The sequence below is a fragment of the Cetorhinus maximus genome, chromosome 19, assembly GCF_964194155.1.
Source record: "Cetorhinus maximus chromosome 19, sCetMax3.hap1.1, whole genome shotgun sequence".
In the NCBI taxonomy this organism is placed as follows: Eukaryota; Metazoa; Chordata; class Chondrichthyes; order Lamniformes; family Cetorhinidae; genus Cetorhinus; species Cetorhinus maximus.
In genome coordinates, this window is record NC_135897.1 from 10,907,641 (window position 1) to 10,935,030 (window position 27,390).

At 46.7% G+C, this 27,390-nt stretch overlaps 2 protein-coding genes across 5 annotated transcripts in view; one reads left to right on the plus strand and one right to left on the minus strand.

The window, feature by feature from the left end:
* LOC144693640 (LIM and senescent cell antigen-like-containing domain protein 1) overlaps positions 1 to 20,123 on the plus strand; it is a 158,418-nt gene extending 138,295 nt beyond the window's left edge. For 2 of the 4 annotated variants that reach the window (XM_078563485.1, XM_078563483.1), the window contains exon 9: positions 19,608 to 20,123. In XM_078563485.1, coding sequence (XP_078419611.1) covers positions 19,608 to 19,807 — 200 coding nt within the window. In that variant the 3' untranslated portion in view covers positions 19,808 to 20,123. Of the gene's footprint in view, positions 1 to 9,933; positions 10,010 to 12,792; positions 16,205 to 19,607 lie in introns of those variants that run through there. The other 2 variants (XR_013579580.1, XM_078563484.1) reach the window with 2 other exon arrangements.
* Positions 20,124 to 20,422: 299 nt separating this feature from the next.
* The window catches only part of LOC144693638 (unconventional myosin-VIIa-like), a 103,534-nt gene continuing 96,566 nt past the window's right edge, over positions 20,423 to 27,390 (minus strand). Inside the window, exons 21-23 of the mRNA XM_078563482.1 lie at positions 27,138 to 27,221; positions 21,285 to 21,404; positions 20,423 to 21,201 (exon numbers count right to left, since the gene is read on the minus strand). Coding sequence (XP_078419608.1) covers positions 21,115 to 21,201; positions 21,285 to 21,404; positions 27,138 to 27,221 — 291 coding nt within the window. The 3' untranslated portion in view covers positions 20,423 to 21,114. The remainder of the gene's footprint in view (positions 21,202 to 21,284; positions 21,405 to 27,137; positions 27,222 to 27,390) is intronic.

Genomic DNA, 27,390 nt, shown 5'->3' on the forward strand with positions numbered 1-27,390 from the left:
ACACATTGGTCAGTAATTACTCAATCAAACTGATAACTTTGCTCCTATCCTTAGCCTCTTTTGTATCCATGCTGCCATTGCCTCTTTTATCCCATGGATTTCAATTTTGCCAACAAGTTTGATATGCGTTACTTTATCAAACACCTTTTTGAAAGCCCAGATCCATAACATCAACTGCACTGCCCCTATCCATCCTCCCTATAACCTCAACGAAAAGCTCAAATTAATCAAACACAATTCCTCCTTAACAATCTGTGCTGCCTTTTATTTTATCAGTCTGTGATTGTCCAAGTGGCTGTTCGTTTTGCCCTGGATTTTTGTTTCTAAAAGCTCCCCTATCACTGACATTAAACTAACTGGCCTGTAACTGCCAGCTTTATCCTTCTTCACTTTGTTTGAACAAGGCTGCAACAATTCTCCAGTCCTCTGGCACCTCCCGTGTATCTGAGGAGGATTGGAAGATTATGGCCATATCCTCCGCAATTTCCACCCTTACTTCCCTCAGCATTCCGGGATGCATCCCATCTGCACAGAGTGATTTATCCACTTAAGCTGCTGCTAGTCTTTCTTTTACCTCCTCTTTATCTCACCCAGTTTTTGGTATCCTTGTTGTTACCATAGCTCTAGAAAATTCCTCTTCCTTGGTAGACACTGATACATTGAACTCATTTAGTACCTCAACCAAGCCTTCTGCCTCCATTGATAGACCTCCATTATGGTACCTAATGAGTCTTAGCACTCCACTGGCAACCCTTTCACTGTTAATCTGTCAACAGAAGATCTTTGGATTCCCTGTTATCTTAGCCACCAATCTAATCTTGTGCTGTCTCTTTGCCCCTCTTATTTCCTGATTTACCTTTCCTCTGTATTTTTTATATTTAACTTGAATCTCCCTTGTGCGATCAACCTGACATCTGTCATACATCCCCTTGTAAGCTCACTCTATTGGGGAGCTCTGGATTTGGTTGCCTACTAATTCCCCTCACCCCACTCCACCCTCTCGTGTGAATGGACCTAGGCTATACCTTAATTTTCTCCTCTTTAAATGCTGCGTACTGTTATATTTCTGCCTGCCAGTTTTTGATCCCAGTTTACCTGGGCCAGATTCCTCCTCAGTTTACTGAAATTAGTCCTCCTCCAGTTCAGTATTTTAATTTTAGATTTCTCCGTGTCCTACTCCACAACTAATTTAAACCTTATGATACTATGATAACTATTCCTGAAGTGCTTCAATGGCTGTTTCAATAGAATTGAAGCTATAAACTGAACTGTGAATAACTTAATGCACAGAATTCCCCAACACGTGAGCTTCAATGCAATGATTGTGTAATGTGTTAAGTTTCATGGATAATTGTTTACTGCAGTATGCAAAGGGTTAAACATGCTTATTTTCCAGCTCCTTTATGTATTTGAGTCAAACACCTCCTGCCACAGTGAATTGGCACATTCCTCACTTATCACTGGCAGCCATTGGGGCAAATGGCATTGATAATTTACCATCACCATAGGAGTTCATTACAAAGGCACTGCTTATAATGTATTAAACTTGCTAATTGTTTCGGGGACGCCAGTAAGTTCTTACCCTGATTTACCTGTTTAAAAAGATCTGCTGATTTCAGGCAAAGTTGGGTCCTCAAATAACTTCGACTAGCATTCACATCTGGGCCTGAATTCTTCCCTCCTCCGCCGGGCCTGGGAGTGGACAGTAAACGGGCCCCCTGACCGCGATTTCTCGCTGACTGGCCAATGAACAGACCGGATTTCGCGGCCAGCTGGGTCGGGCATGCACCCGCCCACGCGACATAAAATTCTGTCCCCGGTCAAGCGCTTGTGCCTCAGTGATGAGACTCTGGGTGCAACTGATAATAATAAAAATAAGGAGGGCCATCTTGAAGTGGCACTTTCCTGTTTTAAAAATATACTTTACCTCATAAAGTGGGGATGTTGTGCTAATGTCAACACGCCCGTTATAAATGGTGGGGATTGTGTCCTTTAAAATTGGCTACATCTGAGCCTAAATAAAAACAGAAAATGGTGGAGAAACTTAGCAGGCCTGGCAGCTGTGCAGATTCTGACCTTGGTTAAGTCTCACCATGTCCCAGTCCCAGTATTGAGAATTGATGTGGAAACCAACAGACACAGCTTTAATTAAATGCACTGACCCCAGCACCTCCACCCCGCCACCGCACACCCCCCTCCACCCTCCAACCACCAGACTCAGGTTCTGTAGAAGACACACAGACTCGAAACGTTAACTCTGTTTCTCTCTCCACAGATGCTGCCAGACCGACTGAGATTTTCCAGCATTTTCTGATTTTATTTCAGATTTCCAGCATCCGCAGTATTTTGCTTTCACCTGAGCCTGTCAGTTTGTTCGGTTTTATAAAGAGCTACAAAGTTGTAAATTTTACATTTTAATACCAAAACTTTCCACAGTGGGGGTTAGTGCATTTAATTAAACATGTGTTTGGATGAGCACAGCTTCAACAACACTCAAGAAGCTCGACATCATCCAGGACAAAGCAGACTGACACCCCATCCACAAACATTCACTCCCTCATCACCGATGCACAGTAGCAGCAGTGTGTGCACCATCTACAAGATGCACAACAGTAACTATATAACAGTAACAGTAATAGACAGCACCTTCCAGACCCACAACCATTACCATCTAGAAGGACAAGGGCAGCAGATAGATGGGAACACCACCACCTGGAAGTTCCCCTCCAAGTCACTCACCATCCTGACTTGGAAATATATCGCCGTTCCTTCACTGTCCCTGGGTGAAAATCCTGGAACTCCCTCCCTAACAGCACTGTGGGTGTACCTACACCACATGGACTGCAGCGGTTCAAGAAGGCAGCTCACCACCACCTTCTCAAGAGCAGTTAGGGATGGGCAATAAAGGCTGGCCCAGCCTGCGATGCCCACATCTCTGACAAAGTAAAAGAATTCAATTAGATTTAAATCAGTTTTACCTTAATTTTAATCTGCCAACTCATTCAACTACCTTTATTCTTGAAAGCTGAACTTTAGTAACAGAATTGATTTCTGGCCAAAGAGTGAGGTGTTAACAGCTAAAGGGGGCTTCACCTGAGGATGGGTTTAATTTGCTAACAGACTGTGCACAACTGCAACTGTCAGGTCATCATGAGTATGTTAACAAGGGTATGGTAGTTTAGTGGTTTTGCTCCTGGACAGGTAATCCAGGGGACTAGTCTAATAAACCAGTGGAAGTGAATTCAAATCACATCGTGCCTCAGTGGTAGCTCTCTTGTTTCGTGAGCCTGAAGGCTATTGGTTCAAACCTCACTCCAGGGACTTCTGCACACAATGCAGGTTGGCACTGAGGGAGTGCTACACTTTCAGCAGACTCCCATACAGATATAAAAGATCGCATGGCTCTATTCAAAAAAGAGCAGGCTCATTCTCCCAGGTGACCTGGCCAGTATTTATCCCTCAGCCAACATCCAAAGATAGATTAACTGCTCATAATCATGTGGCTGTTTGTGGGACCTTGGGACACAAATTGGCTGCTGCATTTCCTACATTATAACAGGGGCCTCGACAGATGCAAAGCCTTTTGAGATATCTTGTTATCATTAAAAGTATCTCGAGTTGTTTCTTCCATTTTATGGCAGTTTGAGAATTTGAACTGAGTTTGAAAAAATCTGGAAATGCAAACAGACCGGTGTGAATAAACGTGCCAATGAGGCTGTCAGATTGCCAACATTCACCTCTCCCCCCACGCCCCCACCACCCCCACCAGCTCACTAATGTCCTTAAGAAAAGGAAAGCTGTTCTTGCCTAAATGCAACTCCAACCTCACACCAACAACTCTGAAGTGGTCTAGTACACATCGAAGTTTGTTTGAAGTCCTGTCCCAGCGCTCACCCACACCCTCCACCAACGCAGAGACACACACCTCGGTGGGACCTAGCTTTACAGTAGCCTCAGGATCACAATCTGGTGAACACATCGCACTATCTGATCCACAGCAGGCAGCGGTAGGGACTCCCCAGGTGTCCGGCACTTGGAGGGCTGCTGGAGGCCGGAAATTTGCTGAGTCCGAGTCAGATGATGAGTCTCTGGACTCGGTCATGTCACAGTTCCTGGAGCTGCAAAGGCAAACTCAGGAACATCAGGCAGGGATGTCCACTGCACTCCTCAGAGTCTGCCCGCCCCCAGGCTGAGGTGATAGTGCCGGCATGCCAACGCATTGAAGTCAGCACTGGTAGGATGGCGGCTGCCATGGAGACCTTGGTCCGAGATGTCACTCCTGCACTGCTGCACGGGCTTAACTCTATCACTGACACCATAGTTGGCCTCCAACAGTGTCTATGTGCGAGGGGTGCTGGGCAGCTCGATCTCACTCCAGCTTCCCCATCTGCTAACGGAATCAGCCAGGGGCCCTCGGGCACCCATAGGGAGGAGGATCAGCAGGTGCACACCCAGGGCCATCTATCCAGGTGACTCCGAGCGTGACCGGCCCATCCGAATCCCCTCTTCCTGTGATCTCAGTATCTCCAGCTCCACAGGTTGAGGAGGGTGCCACTGCCACACAGCAGGCCCCCAAAAGCAGGCCGGGCCCTCCAAGTCTCGGCCCACCAGAGGACGCCCGCCAAAGTCATCACAGACAGGGTGTCACAGTCAGCAGGCTGCCTCCACATCCACTGTGGATGTCCAGGGAGCACCAAGACGTAGCGGCAGGGTTAGGACAGTTAAGGAGATGTAACTCTTTCGAGTTATCAACAGTCACAGATTGTAACTCTTTCGAGTACATTCACAGTTCTTGGTTTTCCGGGAGTGGGACATGAACCCACAACTTGGGCATGGGTGTTAATCACTTGTACATAATGTTCACTATTGTCAATAAACTCCCAAGGATGTCTCCCTGCCTATGGCTCCTTGTTCTGATGAGCCGTGTTTGTGTCACTCAGATGTGAAACCTGTCTGCACAAGATAAAGGCAGGTGTCTCAGTCCAGGGCCTCTTCCCTGTGCTCTGTGCAGCCTTCAGACCACAGTGATGGTCCAGCCTCACACTCCCTGGAAACATTACTGATGCTTGCACCTCGGCAGTGCTGGTCATTGCTGCCAGAATGTAGTGGGCAGGTGTCACAGAGTTCCCTCATTCTCTCTGTGTGCTCTCAGCATCTTCAAGGTGGGGCTGGCCCCATCTCTTCAGCATCTGTGACCAGTGACGCTGTGCTCCTGAAGAGGTCAGGTGCTGAAGGTGGACAAAGGATCAGATGTGTCTAAAGTTTCATGGCTGCGTCTCTATGATATGGCCCTGATCACAGAGCGCAAGCGAGCTGCCCTCGGCCAGACAGGAGTCAGACATTCTCAGAGGCTCTGTGAAGATCTATGGAGTGTCCTCACTGCATGTTGTCATCATCCTCCTGCAATCGAGTGACTATTAGTGCCTCCACTGTGTCTCCATGACAGGAGCATTCTCACAGAGGGTATGTGCACTGCCATAAACCAGACTGAAATCAAACGTTCACAGATGCAATGTGAGGATCTGTGGTATCTCCTCACTGCATGTCACCATCATCCTCTGGCAGCTATGAATCATGCCTGCCTTGTCTGGCCAGTGCGAGGGCCTCATCGCTGTCATCGCCATCATCGCCACCTTCGAGGACCTCCTCACCCTCATCACCATCAAAGTCCTGCTCATCGGAGGAGACCTCCAGCTCCTCCATCTCCTCCTCAGCCAACTCCTCCCCCTGTTGCAGTGCCAGGTTGTAAAGGGCGCAGCAGACGATGATGATGTGTGACACCCTCTGTGGACTGTATTGCAGGGCTCCACCAGACCGGTCCAGGCACCGGAAACACATCTTCAGCATCCCGATGGTTTGCTCCACCAAGTTGTGAGCTGCTGCATGAGCCTCATTATAGCGTCACTCTGCTGCAGTCTGAGGCAGCCGCACGGGTGTCATCAGCCACAACCTCTGTGGGTAGCCATTGTCCCTGAGGAGCCAACCCTGCAGCCTCAGTGGACCCTATATCGGGAATATATCAGGGATCTGTGACCAACTGAGAATGTAGGAACCGTGCACACGCCCACAGAATCTTAACGGCACAGAAGGAGGTCATTCGGCCCATCATGTCTGTATCGGCTCTCCAAATGAGTGTTATGACCTAGCGCCATTGCTCTGCCTTTTCCCCGTAACCCTGCACATTGTTTCTATTCAAACAATCATCTAATACCCTCTTGAATGACTCAGTTGAACCTGCCTCCAGTACACTTCCAGGCCGCGCATTCCAAACCCTAACTACACGTAGTGTGAAAGTTTTTTCTCACGTCACATTTGCTTCTTCTGCAAATCACTTTAAATCTGTGCCCTCTCATTCTTGATCCTTTTACTGGTGGGAACAGCTTCTCCCTATCTACTCTGTCCAGCCCCCTCATGATTTTGAACATCTCTATCAAACCTCCTCTTAGCCTTCTCCGCTCCAAGGAGAACAGTCCCAACTTCTCCAATCTATTCTCATAGCTGAAGTTTCTCATCCCTGGAACCATTCTTGTAAACCTCTTCTGCACTCTCTCCAATGTGTTCACATCCTTCCTATAATGTGGCACCCAGAACTGTACACAATAATCCAGCTGAGGGCTAACAAGTAACTTTTATAAATTCAGCATAACCTCCTTGGTCTTGTACTCTATGCCCCTATTAATAAAGCCCAGGATACCAAATGCTTTATGAACTGCTCTCTCCACCTACCCTACCACCTTCAATGATCTATGCACATATACACCCAGGTCTTTCTGCTACTGCACCTGCATCCCCTTCAAAACTTCACCCCTTATTTTGTACTGTCTCCTACCATGATCTTCCTACCAAAATGCATCACCTCACACTTCTCCGCATTGAACTTCATCTGCCACCTATCTGCCCACTTCACCAACTTGTCTATGTCCTTTTGAAGCTCTGCAGCATCATCCTCGCTGTTTACAACACCCCCAAGCTTTGTATCATCCACAAACTTTGAAATTGTCCCCTGCACACCAGGATCTAGATCTGTAATATATATCAGGAAAAGCAAGGGTCCCAACCACGACGCCTGGGGAACTCCAGTACAAACCTTCCTCCAGCCCGAAAAATATCCATTGACCATTACTCGCTGCTTCCTATTTTTCAGCCAATTGTGTATCCACATTGCTACTGTCCATTTTATTACATGGGCAATAACTTCTCTCACAAGTCAGTTGTGTGGCACTGTGTCAAATGCCTTTTGAAAGTCCATGTACACCACATCAACAGCATTACCCTCATCGACCTTTTCTGTTACCTCTTCAAAAAACTCCAGCAAGTTAAACACGATTTCCCCTTTAGAAATCCATGCTGACTTTTCCTTATCAACCCATATTTTTCCATGTGACTACTAATTCTATCCTGAATAATTGTTTCTAGAACCTTGCCCACCACTGAAGTTAAACTGACTGGTCTGTAATTGCTGGACTTATTCTTACAACCTTTTTGAACACGGGCGTATTGTTTGCCACGCTAATTCTCCAGTCCTCTGGCACTACCCCTGAGACTAGGGAGGACTATAAGATTATGGCCAGTGCCCCTGCAATTTCTATTCACTCCCTGGAAACCATGTGCAGACCTGCAGGATGTGTTTGTGATGGTCACACACCAGCTGAACATTCAGCAAATGGAATCCCTTGTGGTTGATGTAGTTCACCACATGTTGCGATGGAGATCTGAGCGCCACATGAGTGCAGTCGATCGCACCCTGCACTTGTGGGAAACCCGAGACCTGGGCGACTCCAATCACTCTTGCATCCTGGCTGTCCTGGTCCTGGGCAAAATGCACAAAGTTGTGTGCCCTCGTGAAGATTCCATCCATGACCTCATGGATGCTTTTGTGGGTGGAGACTTGTGAAATCCCACAGAGGTCACCTGTGGAGCCCTGGAAGGAGCCACTGACATAGAAATTGAGCACTGCTGTCACTTTCACGGCCACTGGCAGTGGATGCCCTCTGTGTCCCTGTGGCGCCAAATCCTGCAGTAGCTGGCAGATGCGACTGACCAGTTCCCTAGACATATGCAGCCTTCAGCGACACTGGTTCTCTGCAGGAATGACAGGCGGTGTCTATTGACCCTGGGTGTCGCTGGGCACCGACCAGTGATGGATCGCTGTGTCTCTTTGGCAGCGTGTGCAGGAGCCCCAGTTACCCCTTCTTCCTGAGGTTGCTGCTCCTGCCTCTGCACAGCCAGGTGCCTCAGTCGCTATCTTTTCTGCTGTCTCCGCTCTCTGTAGGCCATCAGGCATACAACTAGTTCACCAGGCTCCATGATCATGATGTACTCCTCCTGCAGGATGAAAGAGAGAGACACGTGGGTTAGCTTGGGTGTACTAAGAACCTCTCTCGGTTAAGTCTGAGGCCCCTTAATGCACCCCAGAGAGCGCTGGTCACCACTTGCATAGCCAGAGTTTAGTGCACTGCATGGCTGCCCAAAACCCCACCACCTCCGTCCCACTCCACCTAACCAATTGGGGCAGCTTTGCCCATTGGACTGCATGCTGTGCTCTCAGCTCAGGCACAGGCATTCTCCTAACCCGCACTGCAAGGCTGCACTGTTAGCTTGAACCATGGGGGAGACTGTTCCAAACCGGGATGATGACATTGCCAGGGGCTGTGAGCACCTCCAGCAGTGACTGCCCCATGGTCGGCTTTAGCAAGGAGATTGTACAATGAGCCCAGTCGTCCAACTGTTCTCCAGTCCACTGAAATGCTCATTAGTTTGCAGTCTGTGCCTGGGCAGGGGAAAAGCTCTGGAGCACTTGGTGGCACTTTCATGCCTCTGCGTTGCTTGAGTGGGCAGATAAGTTAGAGACCCGACTCTAATGATAACAATGTGGCTGCGTCTGAACTGTCTCAGCTGCGGAGGAATGGTCACTTTATACAAAGCGTGGCCGCTTCCCGACCCCCGACCCCCACAGCCTGCATGTGCTCGTGCGCTACCTTCAACAGCAGGGCAGGCCTTACCACCCCCCAATGCGCCTCAGCCACAGGGCAGCCATTCTCCCCCCACAATGCGTCTCAACCTTGAAGTCTAACAGGCGACCCAGGCGAGCTCTCCGCAATGTTACTGTGCACTCATCTCCGAGTTCCCCTCAAACTGCAGCCCGCCAAGTGCACGCCTTATACATGCTGTTGTGAAACACGCCCGCGTACAATCACACCGATGTGGGCGGGTGATCCAGCGGGGAGAGAGAGGGGGCAATTCTGGCGGGCTGGCCTGATAATGATATGCAGATGTATTATAATGAGGCTCCCGACATCTGATGGCAGGAAATGCAGCCCACCATTGGCTGGCGGGCAGGGTGGATGATCCCAAACCAGCTTCACTACATCGTGAAACCGATTGTTGGCCTTCTCGCCATATTGTCCGCTCCCACCACTGAACACCAGTGGGCCGATGCCAGTGGGTCAATGCTAGTGGGCACTGACAATTTTGCCCGAGGGTCAATTGAAAATTTCAAAACTGAGATTGATAGATTTTTGTTGGGTAAGTTACAGTTTGCAGAACCAAGATGGGTAGGTGGAGTTAAAATGCAGATCAGCCATGATGTAATTGAATGGCAGAAGAGGCTTGAGAGGCTGAAAGGCCACCTATTCATGTATCACTATGCTGTATCAAACATTGAGCATCTAGAGGTGGGCAGTAAATGATTAAAGGATTTGATGGGGTAGATAAACAGAGAGCAACGGTGATGACCACATGCCAAGATTGAATAATTATTTTAAAAACCAAATATGGTTAATTGCATCAACATGACTGAATTCAGGCTGTGGTAGGGAAGGCATTATCCTCCTCGTGACACAGAGAGTGGGTGGGAGGCAGTGGCACTGTGTGTGAGAAGGTGCAGTGGAAGACTCGAAAGGTGAAGGTAACGATATCCATTTTATGTTGCAGTGGTCTCGGCTCTGAACAAGACCTGGTGTGTTCACTGCTTTGCCTGCTCCACCTGCAGCACCAAACTCACCCTGAAGTAAGTGTCTGGCTCCATCATTGCTCCCATTGACCGGCAGTCCTCTCAGGCTGCACCACATTCATAAACTCACCTTCATGTGGATCCAAATAACCAAATCACAGAAATTTGGCTCATTGCGACAACGCTGGTTGAGGAGGACAAACAGATGGTAACTGAAGCAGGGAATGGTTGTCCAGTCAAAGGAAGAATGAAGGGGTACTGAAGGAGAAGAAGAGGGATGATGTGGAAGGCAATGAGCTATCCAGTGATACCCAGAGACTTTCTCGCAACGGCTTCTCATCCTAACCCCCACTGTGTCCTAACTCACCTCTGTGTCCCTCTAGAACGATCCCTGGCCCTCTCCTGCTTCTCATCTACATACTGGCTCTCAATAACACCATTCAAAGGCTCACTATCTCAAATTTAAAATTTTCATCCTTGTTTTCAATCTCTCATGGCCTGGCTCTACCCTTGTCTGTCATCTCCTACAAGCCTCCAAGAATTTGCATTCTTCCAATTCTGGCCTCTTCAACATCTTTGATTTCCTTCAGCCTACCATGGCCATGATGCCTAGGCAATAAACTCGGGAATTCCTTTCCTAAACCTTTCTGACCCACTATCTCTCTCTCTCTCTTGTTCTTCAACATGCTCCTTAAAACCTATTTCTTTGACCAAGTTTTTGTTCATTTGATCTAATATCTCCTTCTTTGGCTCAGCAACAAATTTTGTCTGAATATATTCCTGGGATGTTTAACTATGTTAAAAAGACTATATAACAACAACGATGTATATTTATATAGTGCCTTCAGCATAATGAAAGGTCCCAAGTGGCTTCACAGGGGCTTTTTAGAGCAAAGTATTTGACACTGAGCCACAAAAGGAGATATTAGGGCAGATGACCAAAAGTTTGGTCAAAGAGGTAGGTTTTAAGGGGCATCTTTAAAGAGAGAGAGGCAAAGAGGTTTAGAGAGGGAACCCCATAGCCTAGGGCCCAGGCAGTGGAGGGACCAATGGCGGAGTGATTAAAATCAGGAATGTACAAGAAGCCAGAATTAGATGAACACAGATATCTCGGAGGATTGTGGGACTGGAGGAGATTACAGATAATAGGGAGGGAGTGAGGTCACGGAGGGATTTGAAAACAAGTTTGAGAATTTTAAAATCGAGGCATCGTTTAATACGGAGCCAGTGTAGGACAGCGAGCTAGGGAGTGGGGAATGAAGACAATGCTTTCAGTCTCCCCAACATTTAATTGGAGGAAATTTCTGCTCATTCAGTACTGGATGTCGGATAAGCAGCCTGATAATGTAGCACCAGTGGAGGAGTTGAGAGAGGCGGCGGTGAGAGCTGGGTGTTGTCAGTGTACATGTGAAAACTAACAGCGTGGCTTTGGATGATGTAGCTGGGTGCAGCATGTAAATGAGCAATGAGGAACCATGGATAGACCCTGGGGGGACACCAGAGGTAATGGTGCAGGAGCAGGAAGAGAAGCCACTGTAAATGACTCTCTGGCAACAATGAGATAGATAAGAATGGAACCACATGAGAACAGTCCCAGCCAGCTGGATGACAAAGCAGAGGTATGAAGGAGTGCGGTGTGACCAACATGGCAAAGGCTGCAGGCAGGTAGATAAGGACGAGGAGGGAAAGTCTACCTTTGTCACAGCCTCTTATCATTTGATAAGAGCCGTTTTAGCACTGTGGCAAGGATGGAAACCTGATTGAAGGGATTCAAACATGGAGTTCTGGGAAAGATGGGCATGGATTTGGGAGCTGACAACATGTTCCAGGACTTTGGAGAGGAAAGGGAGGTTGGAGATGGGACATGCTTTGCAAGGACAGAGAGGTCAAGGGTTGGTTTTGGGTGATGCTGGCCTATTTAAAGGAGAGAGAAACTGTTATCAATATTGGCTAACATGGGGGCCAGGAGGGGAAGTTGGGTGATGGGAAGTTTAGTGGGATAGGGTTGAGGGAACAGGAGGTGGGTCTCGTGGACAAGATGAGCTCAGAGAGGGCATGAGGGGACATAAGAGAGAAACCAGAGAAAGATGTGAGTTCAGGACCTGGGCAGCGGGGAGCTTTGGAGGAAGTTTAGCCAGACGGAGCAGTGGAAGGGAGGGACGTGGCAGATCTGATGGTCTCAATCTTAACCTGCAGTCAAGAAATGAAGCCTGGAGTCTTTGCATTCCAGGATGATTCTGGAATAGTGGGCAGGTGTGACAGACAAGAGCAGTGTTTTATGTGATGTGGTCAGATCTGACGGTGAATGGTTAAACTGATTGTCAATCATATCCTTTCAAGTCTGAGCCCCTTAGACTTAATGCAATGGAGATGAGGCTGTAGCAGTGGGAATGGCCAGGGTGAGAGAGTAATGGTTTTATTGTGGACTGAAGGTGAAGGTGAGGGTGTGATTGTGTGAATCAATAGCTGCTGAAATCCCATGGTGAATGAAAGGTTAAAGGCTGGAGAGTTTGGATTTTGAAAGTGCAGTTGTAAGCGAATTGGGAAATATTTTTTTTAGAATGGGGGAGGGGCAGAGAGTGAGGGTTTAAACTGGGGAGGGGCAGAGAGTGAGGGTTTAAATTGGGGGAGGGGCAGAGAGTGAGGGTTTAAACTGGGGGAGGGGCAGAGAGTGAGGGTTTAAACTGGGGGAGGGGCAGAGAGTGAGGGTTTAAACTGGGGGAGGGGCAGAGAGTGAGGGTTTAAACTGGGGGAGGGGCAGAGAGTGAGGGTTTAAATTGTTCGACACTTATTTGTGAAATCTGGCTTTCAGAACTGAAGCTGTTGTGTCTTTCCGGTAGGAATAAATTTGTGGAGTTCGAGATGAAGCCTGTGTGTAAGAGATGCTACGAGAAGTTCCCTTTGGAACTGAAGAAGCGACTGAAGAAAATGTCTGAGAAGAGTGGTCGCAAGTGAGGCCCACTTAAGAGAGTTCATTGGTCCCCCGCTCCAGTCTATTCCAAATGATTCCTCTGCACTCCATGGTTGGCCAGATTACACTCTGGAAAGCAATGATCAATGTGGGAGACAAAAGTGTATGTTTAACTGAAGCTAATACTTTATAATCATTATAACCCTATTTAAATATATATATATATATATATGTATCTTTGTATATGTGGTATGTTGAGGGAATAATGCAGGTTAACTGTTTAAATATTGCCTTTCCAATGATAGGACCCAGGTTTGAGTCTATTCTAGACAGACTGGAAAAATCCTACCTCAGTCTGTAAGAATCAAAGTTAAAATCTGCCAACACACTTTGTAATGGCACAGACTCTTCACCCCTGATAAATTCAGAGCTTTCGTCTGATCAGAACTGATAACCTGGCCTCTCTCTCTCTTCACTGATAACCCGATCTCGCTCTCTCTTCAACGATGGCCCACTCTCGCTCTCCATAGAGAGCCCAGCGACAACAGCAGTTTGCATTTATCATAGTGAAAGGCTCCCTCTTTATTTGGTTTCCAGTGTTAGCCATATTTGACCCGTTTTTGCATTGAATTGATTGTCAGTGCTCATTAACATCATATTTTAACTCTCAGTGTTAAGAGCCATGTCCATGGGCGTATGAGAAACAGAAATGGAACATTTTGGAATGAGTTTTTGCGTGGGACCCATGCAGAGGGTATTAACTCTGATATATAACCTGTGTTATGCATGCCTGACCTGGGAATGCTTAGTGGTACAGCTTAGAGGAGGCTTCTAATCCATGCTACACCTGAATGGGCTACCAAACCAGGCAGAGTAGATGGAGCTGCGCTTTCTAAACACTCGCTTTGGAGCCCTTAACCTCACAATGCTGAGAAAGCTTCACTTTGCTACTAACCTGCACTGGGAACGGTTGAAGGGACTGCTTGACGGAAGTTTTATCCATCCTGTTCCTAACTTGGGGAGTTGCCAGAGTGCAAAAATTGGGACACTTTGAACCTAGTACTAATGTCACCCTCATAAAAATCACTAACCATAATCCAATTTAAGTGGCTGCACTGTGAAATCTGTAATGTTCTCAGACAGCTGTCAGGATATGTGTTATGGGTGAAAGGTCATTCCTCAGAGTCTGAAATGGGAGATTGTTACCGTGACTCACAATATCTCCGCGCACTGCAACTAATTCTGGGCAATGCACGATTAAAGGCACAGAATAGCTGGTCAGACACTGCCAGTATATGAGCTGTGTGCTCCTTCATATAGTGTACTGGACCTAATAGAACTACAGATGAAAACAGGCCTGTCTGCCTGTTGGAGAATGGAAATCAGTCAAGGGCTGTATCACCAACTGAGCCTAACCCTGCTTCCTTTGCTTGATTGAGATGGATTCAAAGAACGTGCTCTTATTGCATATTGGTGAAATTTGTAGCCTTTTCAAAGTATAAACAATAAAGCAACACCCAGTTGCTTCATGTTAAAACCAAAGCTTCCACCCTCCCTTTTAAAATTAATGAAGAATTAAATCATAAGAAGCAAACTTATAAACTTAAACACTAGGCGTCATTAGAGAAGGTGCAAAAATACTTACGTGAATGGTTCCAGAGGTGAGGGAATTCAGTTCCATGGATAGATTGGTGAAATTGGACCCCTGGTCCAGGGGTAATGAGGTCAGACTCTAAAGCCAATGTTACCAATATCAGCCAAGTCAGTGCGGACTAGGGGTGGAACCTGCCCCTTAAGTCCCAGTCAACTATCAGGGTTGTGAGGGGACAGGAGTTGGGGGGCAGTTTTGAAGCTAGGCCTACTCGCTGATTGCCCTCTGTCTCTTGCCTCATCCACTTCATTGTGCTGAGGTTAGGCCTTTCTCACCTACAGCTATCTTAACAAAGCTCCTGACGCTATTAGGTTCTGAGGAAGGCTCTACAACAAAACATCTTTTTCCAGATCCAAAATCCTGGAACTCCCTCCCTAACAGCACTGTGGGTGTACCTACACCACATGGACAGCAGTGGTTCAAGAAGGCGGCTCACCACCACCTTCTCAAGGGCAATTAGGGAAGGGCTATAAATGCTGGCCCAGCCAGCGAAGCCCACATCCCATGAATGAATTTTTTAAAAAATTCCTATCTCCCTAATGTATTTATCCAACATCTCCTTGATTGCATTGATATTATTTTCCTTGACTACTCCCTGTGATAGTGAGTTTCACATTCTACAACTCTCCTGCAAAGAAAGTTTCTCTTCAATTCTCTCAATGGAGTTTCTTTTCAATGGATTGATTGGTGACTATTTTATATTTATGGTCTCAAGTTTTGGTGTGCCCCACAAGTGGAAGCAGCTTCCCTAAGTCAATATCAACTCCCTTCATAACTTTAAAGACCTCCATCAGGTCACCCGTTGGCCATCTTTTCTAGAGACATGAGCCACAGCCTCTTTCCTGATAAGTATAGCCTTTCACTTCTAGTATCAATCTTGTGTATTTTTATTTTTATTTGCATCCACAATGCCTCCACATCCTTTGTGTAACTTATAGGGCAGAACTATGCACAGCACAAGGCAACTCTCTGTCAGGTCATCCAAACAGACTGGGACTTCCCAGCTTTGAGTCCTGGGATATGTTAAGTTAGCTGATCTCAGGTGTACCCCTACAGTTGATCTTGATGATCCTGGTTACTCTCCATGGACCCTGTTGGATGTGAACGTATGTGGATGATGTTTGAGACCCAGATTAGGTGTGCCTGATGTGATGCCCTTTCTGTTGAAGAGCAACACATGGCTTGGGGTCTGAGATCCATGGACTGGGCGCCAGTTCCTTTAGGAGACTGGGTGAGTGGTGCAAATTGGTAAAGGAAAAAGGAAAGTGAATCATTTGTGTTCCTGTCCAAATGACCAATTTAAGATCAGCAATGGGTAGGCTCTTAAAGAGTTCAGAGTGCAAATGTTAGTCAAGATCGCCAGACTATTGTGAGAAGTGGAAATGACGGACCCTCCATTACACAATAGGTACCAGACAATCATAGGCTTTGCCTTCAAACCAGTCTGACGGGTGTCTAGGGATGAGGTGGCCCCACAATTTCAAATGTATCTGGTTTTAGCTCTAGACCCATTTAGTGCCATAACTTATGAGGTTCCCTTGTTGGAGCTGAATCTAGTGATAATGGGAGTTTTTGTTTCCACAGCAGATATTACTGATTGTGGTCGACAGCTGCGTAAAGTTAATATTGTAAACTGTTTATAATTCTTTCCTGTTCTGTTTACACAACCTCAATAAAGGATACAACAGTTGCTGATCTGGCTCAAGTGATAGACTTTTTTTAACAGCTCTGAAATCAACAGTGGGATCCAGGTTCTCGCCATCACCCGTAGCTGCTTTTACATTGTTGGGTCTTTCCTACCCTGCTTGCTCGAGATATGTTGGCTTCTATAACTTTATCACTGGGAATCTTTTCCATAGATTCTCCCAGTTGGACATCGTGACTTTGGCAGAAGTCCTGTTCTGCGCCTGGATCTTTGATTTCCAACAGGCAATCGGGAGAACATAAGAAAAGGGACCATAAGTAGTCCATTCGTCCCTTCAAGCCTCCTCCTCCATTCGGCCCTTCAAGCCTCCTCCTCCATTCAATAAGATCATGCTGATCTTCTACCTCAACTCCACTTTCCTGCACTAGCTCTGTATCCCTTCATTCTCTTCGTATCTAAAAATCAATCCGTCTTGAATATACTCAACAACCTCCACAGCTCTCTGGGACAAAGAGTTCAAAAGGTTCATAATCTTTGAGAAAAATAATTCTTGACACCTCAATCTTACATAGTTGATGTCTTATGCTGAGACTCTGATCCCTTGTACTGGACTCTCCAATCAGGGGAAATATTCTCCCAGCTTCTACCCTCTCAGAATTTGATACACTTCAATGTGGTCAACCCTCATTCTTCTAAACTCCAGAGACTACAGATCCATTCTACTCAGTCTCTCCCCATAGGACAATCGTTCCTCCCAGGAATTTCCGGCGCTATATTACTCCCATAGATGAGTTGTAACCCACCCCCTCCCCGCACCACATAACCCCTCCCTACCCAGAGATGACTTTGATGTCTGAGCTTTTGTTGACACACACAGAATAATCGGAATAATGAGAAGAACAAGTTGCTTCAGCTGGAAGTGATCTCGAGCCACAAGATTCTTCTCTCATTTTCACACAACTGATCGTGTTTGCTCACCAAACTCTCCTGTGCTCGCTGATCTATATTGGCTTCTGGTGCCCTAACTCCTCAAATTTAACATTCTTCTCCTTGTGGTCTGACCAGAGCTTTGTACAGCTGAAGCTTGACTTCTACCCTCTTGTATTCTAATCCTTTAGGTATACAAGCATGACCCAGACCTCCCTGTCGCTTGCCATTTCAACACACCACCCTGCTCCCATGCCCACATGTCCGTCCTTGGCCTGCTGCAATGTTCCAGTGAAGCCCAACACAAACTGGAGGAACAGCACCTCATCTTCCGATTAGGCACTTTACAGCCTTCCGGACTGAATATTGAATTCAACGACTTCAGACCATGAACTCTCCTCCATCCTCATCCCTTTTTATCCCCTTCTTTCAATATTCATTTTTATTTGTTAATTTTTATTTTTTAACCACTTAATTTTATTTTTATTTATTTTCATTTTTATTCATTGTTTTATCCCCACCTTCTATCCTATTTTCGATCTTTTCCCACTATCATCCCCTCCCCCCACCCCACCCCCACTAGGGCCATCTGTCACTTGTTCATAAAAACAAAAAGCTAAAAACTACTGCGGATGCTGGAAATCCAAAACAAAAACAGAATTACCTGGAAAAACTCAGCAGGTCGGGCAGCATCGGTGGAGAAGAAATCAGTTGTCGTTTCGAGTCCTCATGACCCTTCGGCAGAAGGGTCTGCCGAAGGGTCATGAGGACTCGAAACGACAACTGATTTCTTCTCCACCGATGCTGCCCGACCTGCTGAGTTTTTCCAGGTAATTCTGTTTTTGTTTTGTCCCTTGTTCATGTTGTTTTTCCAGAGTACTTACCCTTGTCCTGCTATTATCACATTCTGATTTCTGACCTTAACGCCACCATCAGCACCTCCTTTAGTCAGCACCACTACCATTAACATCCCTTTGTTCTTTTGTTCATGACATCTTTTGCAATCTCTCTTTTGCCTCCACCTATCACTGGCCTTCTATCCACCCCCTGCTCCACCCTCCTTAAACAGTATAAACTTCATCACATTTTTACTTCTCTCCAGCTCTGAAGAATTTATATGGACTCAAAACATTAACTCTGCCTTTCTCTCCACAGATGCTGTCAGACCTGCTGAGTTTTTCCAGCATTTTCTGTTTTTGTTTCAGATTTCCAGCATCCGCAGTATTTTGCTTTTATTCTATTAGAGTACCTGCCCATTATTCTATTAGAGTACCTGCCCATTATCCCTACTCGCTGTCTCCTGCACTCAATTGACCACAATTTCCTAACCAGGTCAATAATTTGCATCAATTCCATGAGCTTCAACTTTAGATAACAGTATTTGATAGAGAACTTTATCAAATGCCTTCTGGAAGTCCACCCAGTGCATCATCCAGGCCATCGTTACTCACCCCCATCACCTGAGCATTGTTTCACACACCCTCATCACCCAGAGAATCATTATTCACACCGTCATCATCCTGAGCATCGTTACTCACACCCCCATCACCCAGACCATTGTTATTCACCTTCTCGTCACCAAGACATTGTTACCTACACCCTATTCACCCAGAGCATTGTTACTCACACCATCACCCAAGAGATCATTACTCACATCCAGACCATCATTACTCACCCCCTCATCACCCAGACTATTGTTACTCACCCTCTCATCACCAAGACATTGTTATTCACACCCCCATCACCGAGACCATCATTACTCACACCCTCATTGTCCAGAGCATCATTACTCACACCCCCATTACCCAGACCATCATTACTCACACCCCTATCACCCAGACCATCATTAATCACCCCCTCATACCCAGACCATCATTACTCACACCCCCATCACCTAGAGCATCATTACTCACACCCTCATCCCCAGACCATTGTTGCTCACCCCCCATCACCCAGACCATCATTAATCACCCCCTCATACCCAGACCATCGTTACTCACACCCCCATCACCTAGAGCATCATTACACACACCATCCTCCCCAGGCCATCGTTACTCACACCATCAACCAGACCATTGTTACCCACACTCTCATCACCTAGACCATCGTTACTCACACCCTCATCACCCAGACCATCGTTACACCCTCATCACCCAGACCATCATTACTCATACTCCCATCACCCAGATCATTGTTACTCACAGACTCATCACCCAGAGCATTGTTACTCACATGCTCATCAGCCAGACCATTGTTAGTCACACCCTCATCACCCAGAGCATCGTTACCTCGATCTCCCTAACTCGGACCCATATCACCTACACATTCCCAGATCCACATCAGAATGTGCTTCCCTTTTACATTCAGTAAAAACACAGAGACACTGTTAATATTGAATTTCATTTATTGCCAACTAGGGAGCAGCCTGCTCCCAGAAAATGTACGTCAGTAACTAATTTACACACTGGTGATCTGATGTGGGAATTTGGCAATTGAAAATCTTCCATGTGCTATTTTTTAGCGGATAAAGTTAACATGATCACATCAAATTCCTGTTCACCAAACAAAAATCAAAAACTTTTTGAGTTAACAACTTTATTGAAGACGCACACAGAAGAATGTGAAACACCTGCTGAGCTCCCTACGATCAAAGGCACAAGAACTGACAAAACACATAGGCCTGGCCAACGAGGACTGAAGGACAGAATAAATATGTGGTAGGGTGGCTCACCACCCACTGCAAATATGGAATAACTCAGATCATATGCCAGTCAGCTCCCAGTTGTTTGGGCGAGGGGAGGGGAGGTGTTGGAGCATAGAGCTCATCTGCTAATTCCTCCAGTAATGTACCCACGCAAAGTCGGTAACCCTAAAAGGAGGCTGAATGTCACTGGGAGGATGCTGCATTCCGGGGAGATGGTCAGAGATCCACAGATTGGCGTCACAGCTCAGGAGCTTCAGGTTCACCGGAGACATGAAGAATCAAGGAACCAGCCATGTTACATAAATACCAAGTGTTCTTAGAATGTTTCATTATATTAAAAGGCACTATATAAATGCACTTCTTTCTGTCTATCCCCCTCAGGTATCCAAAAGCATAAACCTTTCTGAGCTGCAGTGAATGCCGCCCATGTGTATGTTTAAGAGGGTGAGTTATAAGGTTTGAGTTCACGGTGAATGAATCAGACAGGCACTACCATATTTCTCTTCTTTATTTTTTCTCATGAGATCTGGACATCACTGGCAGGGCCAGCATTTGCTGCCCATCCCTAATTGCCCTTGAACTGAGTGGCTTGCTCAGCCATTTCAAAGGACAGTTAAGAGTCAACCATTGCTGTGGGTCTGGAGTCACATGTAGGCCAGACCAGGTAAGGACAGCAGATTTCCTTCCCTAAAGGACATTAGTGAACCATTAGTGATGGGGTTTTTTTAAACAACAATCGATGACAGCTTCATGGTCGCCATTATTGAGATTAGCTTTCAATTCCAGATTTATTAACTGAATTTAAATTGCACCAGCTGCCATGGTGGGATTTCAACCTGTGTCCCCAGAGTATTAGACTACGTCACTGTCTCCCATAAATACACCTATTAAATATTAAGGTCAGCTCCACAAGCTCCTGGAGGAAGGAGAACAGAAGGGTCTTTATGTATGTTATTTGGGGCCCCAGGCACTGTTAAAAAATCTACAAGTAACATTAATCACTTCAGGTGTAAGTCACATTGATTGCATCAGAATTACATCCACTGCTAAAAAGGTACTGCTCCATAGCACAGACCCGCTCTGATCATTAACAGCTTCATCAAAAATATTCTCAACCCTGAAGTGACAGCTCAGTAAAAACTGGAGAGAGAGAAGTGAGAAGAGAGAGGGAGAAGGAGGGGGGATAAAATAAAAGAGAGAGAAATGGTTTGAGAGACGTTGGAAAAGAGGAAGATAAGGGTGTGGTAGAGAGAGAGAGAGGGAGAGAGAGTAGTAAGAGTCTCATGCAACAGTTGGCAGTCCAAATCGTTTAACATTGGTCTCATCAGGCAAGGTATCGAGCTGTTTTCTGCTTTGCAGTAGCTAAATACGCACTCACATATGATGTCAGGAGGTCGTCCATTTTGTAACCCTTTAATTAAATAAGCAAATGGTTAAAGAATGAAACACAGTTTAACACCCCCCATTGCCGCTCTGGTCACTGACCATCCTTACCAGTGAAGTCTCACAGAGAATCTTTCCTCCTCGGACCAGGCTGCCCACTGACATGTGAAAATAGGTACTGCCGCTGCACCAGTTGGAGATTTTATTGTACGGATGAGTCACTAAAGCCACCTGCAAGGAGACAGCAGAGAAACGTCAAGAGCCTGAGTAGCAATTCATTGACCCAGAGCTCGGCCATCAGTATGCAGGGGCCTCAGTTGCTGCTGGGTATTCTTAATGAAATAAAGACACACATCCTGGCTGGCGAAGCTACAACACTGGGACACAGGATAAGGCATCAATTCTTTCAGACTCAGAGGGGGAGAAATTTCTTCACTTGGGGGTTGTGAATCTTTGGAATTCTCTACCCCAGAGGGTTGTGGATGTTCCTCTGTTGAATATATTTAAGGCTGGGATAGACAGGTTTTTGGTCTCTCAGGGAATCAAGGGATACGGAGAGCGGGCGGGAAAGTGGGGTTGAGTTTGAAGATCAGCTATGATTGTACTGAATGATGGAGCAGGTGCAAGAGGCTGAATGGTCTACACCTGCTCCTGTTTCTTATAATCTTAATCGGAACTATTCTATGAAACAGTTAATGAGGTCAAAATCATCATTATTTATACATTATTGATAGAATCCATTTTCTACCTGTACATCCTCACTTACAGTCAAATCTCTATGGCACTGCCATTCTCTTTGGTGGCACGTAATCTAGTGTCTCTATGTAACAATAACAACACCGTGTATTTATATAGTACCTTTAAGTGAACAAAACATCCCAAGGTGCGTCATAGGAACTTTATCAGACAAAATCTGACACCAAGTCATATAAGGAGTCACCAAGCCTCCTTAGACAGCACCTTCCAAATCACAGAATCACAGAATCACACAGTGCAGAAGAGGCCCTTCGGCCCATCGAGTCTGCACCGACACGTGAGAAACACCTGACCTACCTACCTAATCCCATTTACCAGCACTTGGCCCATAGCCTTGAATGTTATGACATGCCAAGTGCTCATCCAGGTACTTTTTAAAGGATGTGAGGCAACCCGCCTCCACCACCCTCCCAGGCAGCGCATTCCAGACCGTCACCACCCTCGGGGTAAAAAAGTTTTTCCTCACATCCCCCCTAAACCTCCTGCCCCTCACCTTGAACTTATGTCCCAAATCCATGACCACTACCATCTAGAAGGACAAGGGCAGCAGACACATGGGAACACCACTACCAGGAAGTTCCCCTCCAAGTCACCCACCATCCTGACTTGGAAATATATCGCCGTTTCTTCACTGTCGCTGGGTCAAAATCCTGGAGCTCCCTTCCTAACAGCACTGTGGGTGTACCTACACCACATGGACTGCAGCGGTTCAAGAAGGCAGCTCACCACCACCTTCTCTAAGGCAATTAGGGATGGGCAATAAATGCTGACCTAGCTAGCGACATCCACATCCCATGAAAAGCTTCTGTAAAAATTAGGACAGGTGACCAAAAGTTTGGTCAAAAGAGGTAGGTTTTAAAAGGGAAGAGCAAGATAGAGAGGTGCAGAGATTTACAGAGAGGATTCCAGAGTTTAGAGCCTACACACCTGAAGGGACAATTGCCAAGGTTAGGGTGAAAGAGCCTCTCTGTGTGTGTTTCTGTTTGGTGAGCACTGTTGATGGTCTTGTCTAGTGTAAAGTTGGTGATCTCCAGGGTCCCAACAGCACTGGTGACCACATGGGTGCTGAGAGTCACCGTAAGCCCCACTAACATCTCAACAGTAAGATACCTAAAGAGGTGCAACAACATTAGTCATACCAGGAAGATGGCACATCCAGAGGTGGCCACTGCCAATTGAATGCCACTCTCCCTGGACTGTGGTGTAACACCTACAAATAGGGCCTACAGATATCATGGGATTGAGAGGGCTATATTAAAAAGTGAACATTGGGTTGGTCACTTTTTGAACCAGAAGATGTTATTTGTGACTCTGGTTAGGGCCGTTTGTGTTGGGGGAGGGGCAGAAACCTGACTGGTGGGGTTCAAAGATGGAGTTGTAGGCAAGGATTTGGGAGGTGACAAATTCAAGGACTTTGGGGGTGAAAGAGAGGGGTAGAGATGGGGCGGCGGTTTGCAAGGACAGAGATTCAAGCATGAGTTTTTGGAAGACAGGATGGCGATCGTGGTTTTGAAAAGGACGGGGACAATACCTGAGGAGACAGAACCACTTATCATGCTAACAAGCACAGGGCCAGGAAAGGAAGTTGGGGGAGGGTCAACAGTTTGGTAGGAATAGGGTTGAGGGAGTAGGAGGTGGGCTTCATGGGCAAAGAGAGTTCGGAGAAGGCAAGAGGTCATAGGAGAGAAACTAGAGAAAGGAGGGGATTCAGGTTTTAGGCAGCAGTGGAGCCTTGAGCAACACTGGACAAACCAAACACAATATAAAATGACCCAACTTTCAATAAACTCATTAAACTAATAGAATTGGCCATGTAATATTAGATATGCCTGCTTTACCCTTCCTCCACATACGCCTACACTTGTGTCTCAGGTCTGGGGGTGCAGTTGGACATTTCACGTGTGTAGAGTAATGGGTTAATGATTATGTCAATGAGACCATAATTATATTAGTGATGTAACTATGACATTAAGGGTCAGATGATCAAGAGGATCCAAGAGAGCTAGACACAGAACAGTCTGTGTCCCACAAACCATGTACTTACTATGAACTCTTGTAAATAATGTAAATAAACAGTTTTTAGAAAAACTATATACCAACTATCTCAAGTCTCTCACAGACTAAGTTAAGCCTCCACAAATCAGCCTGGGTTGCTGGCTGTTTCCTGCTGTCTTAAATGTTTGTATGTGAGAGAGAAAGAGAGGAAGATATATCATGACAGTTGCAACTTTAACCCTCCTCTGTGGAACTACAATACACAAAACACACTGCCACACCCCTTGTCATAGGACAGCAAGGTGGTACTAGATCTAGGTGCCCTCCTGTGAACACAAACTGAGGGAGAGCGAGAGAGAGGGAGAGGGAGAGACACATCATCTTTCAACTTGCTCCTGTGGAACACCAATGACTGTTCTGTACTGTGGCAGATAGAAACTACAGGGGTCAACAGTACAGACAATATCAATGAATTTTATAAGAAATTTGCTCAGGAGATTTGCTGCAATGAGTCAAGTGTATGGTACAAGTGGAAATTTATCAACATGGACTGAAAGTTGATTGATGGACAGGAGAAAAGACCAGGATTATTCAATGTTGCTCAAGTGATGTCCCCTGAGAGTCAGTACTGGCTCCACTGTTGTCCCTGGTATACAGAGAGAATTGATTCACTGTGTTATGGCACAAACACGTCACTTACAACACATTTCTCCATCTGATCTTTCAATGGTTTTGCTATTTTAATAAAATTCCAAGCCTTCGCGAATCGAAAGAGATAAAACAGTTTCACTAAAGTAACACACAGGAACCTCAATACCCTGACCTCACCTTTTCGAAAAATTCCCATATGGGCCTTGATAGCGAGTGGGTGGGGGGAGGGGTTCTCAAGCAGCTGCAGTGGGTCCTGTTCACCTGGGGAGAGCAGGGCTGTGATCACCAGGACCTCATTCACAAAGAGCCAGAACCCCAATTGATCAACTGACTCTAGACGGAGGGAGCTGAACCCCCACCAGCCCCACCTCTATCATCCCCTCCCCCTTCCAGGCACTTTCACTTCCCTCCCATCTGTTTTGAACAGCCCCGTGACTGAACCCAGTTCCCTTTCAGTCCCAAACCTCAGAGGTGCAGCAAGTAGCAGCTGGGCAGGATTGCGGACACAGTCCTGATGTGGAGCAAATCGTTTTGCAGTGAAATTACATGGTTATAGTTCCGTGAGTTGCAGGGAAGGTGTCAGTTTACCATCTGACCCCAGGAGGCGCCTGGCACTGAGCAGATCCCCTGTCACAACAAGCAGCAAGTACATCTGTGTGAAACATGCAACCTAAACCACCCCCCCCCAACCCCCACTCCCCCCACACTGTACTCCGTACTTCAAAACTGTTTAATATAAGCCGACAACAATCAATGCGACAACACAGAGCATCAGAAATGGAGGCTTCAACTCACATCCGATACACATCCACACACAGCAATTAATGTTCTCCCACAGAAAGTTCAAAGCTGATACAAAAGTGTGCAATTGCCAACAAGAAAGAATATGGGATGTGTAAAGAGCAAACGCAGGAATTCTACAACAGAGACAGCTCGGACACTGGCACACACTGAACACGGGGTCACACACTGAACACGGGGTCACACACTGAACACGGGGTCACACACTGAACACGGGGTCACACACTGAACACGGGGTCACACACTGAACACGGGGTCACACACTGAACACGGGGTCACACACTGAACACGGAGTCACACACTGAACACAGGGTCACACACTGAACACAGGGTCACACACTGAACACAGGGTCACACACTGAACACAGGGAGCACACACTGAACACAGGGGCACACACTGAACACAGGGAGCACACACTGAACACGGGGTCACACGCTGAACACGGGGTCACACACTGAACACGGGGTCACACACTGAACACGGGGTCACACACTGAACACGGGGTCACACACTGAACACGGGGTCACACACTGAACACGGAGTCACACACTGAACACGGAGTCACACACTGAACACAGGGTCACACACTGAACACAGGGTCACACACTGAACACAGGGAGCACACACTGAACACAGGGTCACACACTGAACACGGGGGCACACACACTGAACACGGGGTCACACACTGAACACGGGGTCACACACTGAACACGGGGTCACACACTGAACACGGGGTCACACACTGAACACGGGGTCACACACTGAACACGGGGTCACACACTGAACACGGGGTCACACACTGAACACGGGGTCACACACTGAACACGGGGTCACACACTGAACACGGGGTCACACACTGAACACGGGAGGCACACACTGAACACGGGAGGCACACACTGAACACGGGAGGCACACACTGAACACGGGAGGCACACACTGAACACGGGAGGCACACACTGAACATGGGAGGCACACACTGAACATGGGAGGCACACACTGAACACAGGGTGCACACACTGAACACAGGGAGCACACACTGAACATAGGAGCACACACTGAACATGGGAGCACACACTGAACATGGGAGCACACACTGAACATGGGAGCACACACTGAACATGGGAGCACACACTGAACATGGGAGCACACACTGAACACGAGAGGCACACACTGAACACGAGAGGCACACACTGAACACGAGAGGCACACACTGAACACGGGAGCACACACTGAACACTGGAGAGGGTAGGGGATGGGGTGGCGGTGGGCACACACTGAAAGCAGGGTCATGAATACAGGGTGCCATTCCAGATTAAGTCCCTCCTCGGTCTGATTGTTTTGCCATTCCCCCCTATACTCCTGCCATTTCAGAGTGCGTGCCTATCCTGCAATCCACACACACAGACACTGTGCAGAATGGCTGACTGGACAGCCCTCAGGAATGGAAGCCCTCACCGGTCCCAGGGCACTGAGGCCCCTGGATGACATCAATGAGATGTGAGTTGTTTGAGGATATTTTCTCAAACCATGGGAACTCGCTATGTGCAAATTATCTGCCATTATTTCCTACAAAACAACTGTAAATTATTTCAAAATTATTTAGTTAGCTATAAAGCACTTTGGGGCATCCTGAGGTTGTGAAGGACGCTATATAAACACAGGTTATTTTTTTTGTCTCTCTGAGCCCCCTGTTCCCTCTGTTAGAGGACACGAGTCTCTGATTGTCAGGGTTCAGAAGCGGCCAGGTACTTAGTCTTTACCTTAGTCCGTGGGTTTATCACTGTCACCCCTTGTTTGTTGATGGCTATCCGCACAACATCTGGAAAATTGGGTTCAGATGTTTGCTAGAATGGAAAAAGAGTGATTTATTAATATCTGCAAAAGACATTTATTAGCATCTTCAGAATTCAAGTTAGGATTAAATTAATGTTAGTCTTTTATACTGTGGACTAGACATTGCATACAGTAACATCCATGCTCCACAGTATAGCCACACTGAACCACTGAATAAAG